General features: G+C 55.5%; 1 protein-coding gene across 1 annotated transcript in view; it reads right to left on the bottom strand.

Annotated features, from left to right (window-relative positions):
* Nucleotides 1-336: 336 nt before the first annotated feature.
* Nucleotides 337-5,918, bottom strand: part of Rhod (ras homolog family member D) — a gene marked incomplete at its 5' end in the record, with an annotated part of 9,116 nt that continues 3,534 nt past the window's right edge. The window contains 4 exons of the mRNA XM_015503046.1: nt 337-885; nt 1,369-1,503; nt 4,198-4,307; nt 5,059-5,146. Coding sequence (XP_015358532.1) covers nt 718-885; nt 1,369-1,503; nt 4,198-4,307; nt 5,059-5,146 — 501 coding nt within the window. The remainder of the gene's footprint in view (nt 886-1,368; nt 1,504-4,197; nt 4,308-5,058; nt 5,147-5,918) is intronic.

Below are 5,918 nucleotides of genomic sequence, written 5' to 3'. Positions count from 1 at the left end.
TATATATGTTGCTCTCTGATTGGTCCCACTTTAAAGATGGGGAGACTGAGACCCAGAAGAACTTTCCCCAAGGTCCTGAAAGTGATAAAGCCAGCCCTCCCAGCCATCCTGGTGGGGTTTTCTAGGGCTCCCTTGGCTCCCGCACCCTGGCTTGACCAAGCGCTGTTCTGCACTTCATTGTGCCCCTATCTAGGTCTCTGCCTCTCAAGACGGCAACCAATTAATGAATCCAAGAGGTCTAATCCAAGAGGTCTAATCATGGTGTCTACATGGGGTAAGCTCTTACCTACCTCGGTCCACTTGTAAAGGTGCTTGCAACAAGAGGCAGGACACAAATGACAAGTGATGTCATTTTAATTGTTACACTTACCACTGGAACTAGTAGGGGGAAGGGGAGGGGGTAGGGGCAGGGGCAGAGTGTGGGTTCTGGCTTCATGGGTCTAAGAATGCCAGGTCCTGCAGGTATAGCCTCAGGAGCAGACATAAGAGGTGGCACCAGGCCAGGCTCCAGATGTCAGGCTAGGATTGGGCCCTCCCTGGGAACCGTGCTTCCTCAGTTCAGTGTCCCCAGGCTCTGGGGTGGTGTCCATCTGTGGAGGTGCAGTTCAGCAGGCCCAGCCTGGGGACTGGGTCCAGACCAACCAATTCTGCAGGTTAGCACGCAATTCCTTCCCAAGCTGGTGTGACAGTCAGGGGGCAGTGAGAGTCCCATGCTGGTCAGATCACCACGCAAAAATTCTGGGTAATCCGCCGCCAGAAGTTGCGACTTGGGCTGCTGAGAGCCACCTCAGCTGCCTCCTGGAAGACCGCGTGGACGTTTTCATCCAGCCGAGCAGAGCACTCAAGGTACACCACTGCACCCACGGACCTCGCCATCTCCAGGCCCTGACAGGGAGAGGTGGGCGGGGCTGCCGTAAGCTGGGGGCGCTGGTTGGGCCTCGCCTCCCGCCTCCCGCCTCCCTGCAGCCCTCCCAGCCATCCTGGTGGGGTTTTCTAGGGCTCCCTTGGCTCCCGCACCCTGGCTTGACCAAGCGCTGTTCTGCACTTCATTGTGCCCCTATCTGGGTCTCTGCCTCTCAGGACGGCAACCAATTAACTTCTGGCTCAGCCAGGCATGCAGCAGAGAGCGGACTTCCTCTGTGGGCCTCTGTGCAGTGGGCGGGAGGGGTAACTCTGGTTTGCTCTTTCCCGCCTTCTTCCTTCTCCAGGAGCCTCTTGGAAGCTGTCTAGGTAGCATTTCCAAGTACCCGCAGTTCCTGACTCCTGGCAGCCTGCAAGACCCCTAAGTGTGCTCCACACCAGGCATTGGGGAGAGGTGCCCAGAGGTGTCCTGTCCCAGTCCCCTTAGACCCAGGCTGGGCTTCCTACCCTGTGGTAGGTCACAGGCTCTGACCCCGTTTTCCGCAGCTTATTCACCAGAGCCTTGTCCTTGCGCAGGTCAGTCTTGCAGCCCACGACGATGATGGGCACTCCTTTGCAGAAGTGAGTCACCTCCGGGTACCACTGCAGCAGAGTAGGGGGGAGTTTGAGTCAACAGGAGTTCTGGGCTGGGGATGTGGCTCAAGAGGTAGCGCGCTCGCCTGGCATGCGTGCGGCCCAGGTTCGATCCTCAGCACCACATACAAACAAAGATGTTGTGTCCGCAGAAAACTAATATTAAAAAAAAAAAAATTCTCTCTCTCTCTCTCTCTCTTTAAAAAAAAAAAACAACAGTTCTGCCCTCCCAGTGGGCCATGCTCTTGCTGCCCTGGCTGGACTCCAACAACCACGAGCAGAATGGGCAGAATGGCCAGTATGCAGGGAGCAAACTCTCAGGACCAGGCTGATCTAAGAACTTATGTGTGTGAATGCATTAACCCCAGGGCCCTAGCAGCATATTCTGTAATAAGCCCATTGCACAGATGTGGTCATGGAGGCAGGGAGGGGCTATGTAACTTGGCCTTGGTCATACAACTGGAAATGGTAGGATTTGAGCCTCAGCGGGTGGGGCCCACAGCCCTGTTCTCCCCTCCCCCAATCCTGTCTCTCTGAAAGGTAAGGGAGCTCATGACCACCTCCTAAACTGGGCCAAGTATGTATTTGCTTAAAAATAAATCATTTCAGCTGGGCATGGTGGTGCATGCCTGTAACACCAGTGCCTCCTGAGGCTGAGGCAGGAGAATTGCAAATTTGAGGCCAGCCTGGGCAATTTAGCAAGACCCTCAGCAACTTGGTGAGACCATGTCTCAAATAAAAAGGGCTGAGGGCCAGGTGTGGTGGCACACACCTGCAATCCCAGCGGCTCTAGAGGCTGAAGCAGGAGGATCGGGAATTCAAAGCCAGCCTCAGCAAAAGTGAGGTGCTAAGCAACTCAGTGAGACCCTGTCTCTAAATAAAATACAAAATAAGCGGGCTGGGGATGTGGCTCAGTGGTCGAGTGCTCACCTAGCACATGCGGTTCGATCCTCAGCACCACATAAACTAAAAAATAAATATTAAAAAAATACAAAATAGGGCTGAGGATGTGGCTCACTGGTTGAGTGCCCCTGAGTTCAATCCCTAGTACCTCACCCCACACAAAAAAAGCTGGGAATGTGGCTCAGTGGTAAGGTGCCCCTGGGTTCAATCCCCAGCACCAAAACCCAAAAATAACCTACAAAATTAAATAAGATAAATCAGCTTACAAAATGGTTGCAGCACCTGTCTGTCTTAACTGTCACCCCTTGGAGACAGCTCCTATCTCTGTCACTGCTCTGTGGAATGGGAGGCCATGAGGGCTGAGTTATTTTAGCCTGGGCTGCAGCTGGGGCACCGGTGTTGGGGGAGGGGCCTTCCATCTCCAGGAGTGCCCAGTGGCTGAGTGTGCCTCTTCAGGAAAAAGTGGCACAAACTGTTCAGCTCCTGGGGTCAAATGGGCCTCAGTAGGATCCTAGGTAGATGCTGCACAATGCAACACCTCTAAATCCAACAGGGAATTCTCCCAGGTCTGTGCCCAGGTCCTATCTCCTGGTTCCCAGGGGCTCTCCTCCTCCTCCTCCTCCTTGGGAGCTTCTCTGGCTCCCAGGTCCTCCCCAGTCCCTGGCAGCTCCTAAGTGCCCAGCCTGCCCTCCAGAGGAACTGCAGACTCCCGCCTCTGCAGACCTACGCTGACGCCTGCAGTGGGGGTGCAGGACTCTGGGCACCCCCACCACCCCAGCCTGCTCTTTCTCCTGCTGGGAAACGGCAGTTGCCACTTTCCCGTTACTCTGGTCCTAACTTCCCCCTCACACCCATGACCAGTTCATCAGCCGATTCCATGGTCTGCCTCCCGCAGCTTCAGTCCACCCTCCTCCTCCCTTTCCCAGACACCCCTGTACCCCTGCCACCAGAGCCCAGAATGGCACCTAGCACAGAGATGTGCTTAATAAATGGCTCTGAATGAATGCAAGTGAAGGGCTGCCTGGGTTCCAATCCTAGAGGTGACACTTTAATAGATGGGTATCTTTGGATAAGTGACTTGCCTGGGAACAATAATAGTAGCTACTCTGAAATATTGTTAGGGGGATTAGATGAGCAAATAGACACATATGAGCACCCAGGACAGTGCCTGGTATATAGTAAGTTCTAGTAAATGTTGCTGTCCCCATCCTTGTTATCACTCATGCTGTCACTGGCTGTGCCCCGAGGAATCTTGGAATAGGCCACTGCACAGAGGCCCTGGCAGTGGTGGGTGAGGGACTGTGCCAGGCTGGGTAGAGGATCTCAAGGGACTGCATCCTAGACATCTAAGGGCAGCCTCGGGAACGTCACATGAGTTGGGGCATCCTGGGAGGCCTGGCATCCAGCGGTGGAGACATTGGGAGGAGCTGCTGAGAGTGGCTGGAATCTGACTTCATGGTTCATGCCACCTTGGGCAGGCACAGCTGGGGAGACAGTTCCTCTGTGTCCTCCAGCATTCTCACAGTCATAGTGGAAAGAGCCAGCTTCTGAGTCTGCAGTGGGGACAGGCAACAAGCGCTGGGCTGGGAGTCAGAGCAGATTCTGCCTCTACATCCCTGGAAGACGCTGGGCCAGTCCCTGCCCACTTCTGGGCCTCAGTGTGCCCACATATATACCCAGGGCACCAGACTCAGTATCAACTAGGGTCTGCCAATCTCTGATGGTCAGCTGGGTCAAGGGTGGGGATGCCGTGGCCTGGGCTATGGTTATTATGGAGCCTCCCCACTACCCAGTACCTACCCGGTTAAAGACGTTGTCGAAGCTGTTTGGGCTGGTGACATCAAAGCAGAGCAGCAGGACACTGGCATCAGGGTAGAAGAGGGGCCGTAGGCGGTCATAGTCATCTTGTCCTGGGCAGAATTGTGGGGGGTCACTCCTTCCAGGTCTCTTGCCTGCTGTTGGCACCTCCTGGATAGGGAGGCCATCCCAGCAGGTAGGGGCTCTGGAGGGCCTAGTTTTGTGCCTTATGTGAGTATCCCCCTGGGGTGGTGCTTACCTGGCCTGCCTTAAGGATGTGCCAGCCCTGGCCTGGGAAGAGCATTTGCCAGGTGGCCCTGCAGCAGGGGCAGAGGCTAGGTAGAGCCAGCCTGTGGGAGACTGAGCAGCTGAGGCCCACTACCATTCGGGAGCCTGCTTTGCCTGGGCTTGGGGGCTGAGGAGGAAGGGACAGGTGGGACCCCACAAAGACACCTTAGCTCATCCAAGGCAAGAGGAAAACTCGGATGCCTTCAGTTTAGCTTTGAGTTTACCCCTGTATGGGTGAGGCCAGAGGCCAAGATCAGGATCAGGTGGGTCTCAGGGAAGCTAAAGCCAGGGTGGAAAGCCTGGGAGGCCAGGACCAGTCCACGCCTTGAGAGCCCAGAGCTCTGGACTCCTATTTGTCTCCAGGACTCAGGGGCTTCCCTGGGATGGAGGCCGCAGACAGGTGCAGAAGCCAGGAGGGATCAAGTTCCTGGGGGCCCCCAATCCTAGCCAACACCTGTTCCTTGGAGGCTGGCTGGCTTCCCAGGATTAGAAGAAAGGGACAGGGCTTTGTCCCAGGCATCTGGGCCCACAGAAGTCCCTCTTGCACCCTGCCCCCACCAAGCCCCAAACACCCACCTGCTGTATCCCAGATTTGGAGGCCAACAGGTTTGCCCTTCACTTGCAGACTGACGGCATACCGCTCAAACACTGTGGGGGTGTAGCTCTAAGGAAGGAGGAAGGGGGAAGGGGAGGTGAGGAATCTTCTAGGAGGGGTGGGGGCTGGCCAGCACCCAGGAATGCAGCACTGTCCCTTCCCCAGACAGTGTTCTTGTTTCTGGGAAGGCTCCCAGGTGGCCTGCCTGGAGGGGAGGCCTAGAGCCGTGTGGCTAAGACCTCCTCCGTCCCTGGCCCTGTTTACCTCCTTTATAAAAGATTCAAATCCCTGCCAAGGAGCATTGCTCTCAGGAGTCAACAAGATACTGGGGGTACAGACCCTTGCACAGAATTGGCACCCTGTACATGCCAGTTACTGGCGTTTTCTTTGTCCTCCTGGACAGGGTCCTCCCATTTCTGAGCCTTCATTCATGCTGTCCCCTCCTCCTGGAATGACATCTACATCTGTTCCTTGTTCCTTCATGGATTCGTTCAGCAAACACGAGGACCTTCTCAAGGTCCAGTTATAGACACAAAGGAGCATGCCACAAACAAGACTCAGTCTGCCCAGGGGTCCCTCCTTTGCCTCTCAAGCTCTTGAAATTCAAACAAGACCCATGTCAAATGCCCCTTCCCGGGGTTGCCTTTCCTGATCCCCTCCCTGGGGCATCTCTAGAGCCTGTCATCCAGGACAGAGGCCCCTCCATGCCCTGCCCTGCGTGAGCTCGCTGCTTCTCCACAGAGGTCACACACATGTGAAAGAGGACAGGTTCTGTCCACAGATGAAAATGCAGGAGTGAAGAGGGAGGTCTTGCTAGATGGGCCTTGGGGTTGGGTGGGGG

The sequence above is a fragment of the Marmota marmota genome, unplaced genomic scaffold, assembly GCF_001458135.2.
Source record: "Marmota marmota marmota unplaced genomic scaffold, marMar, whole genome shotgun sequence".
NCBI classification, from domain to species: Eukaryota; Metazoa; Chordata; class Mammalia; order Rodentia; family Sciuridae; genus Marmota; species Marmota marmota.
The sequence above is the reverse complement of the archived record's forward strand: the minus strand, read 5'-3'. Positions and strand labels throughout refer to the sequence as shown.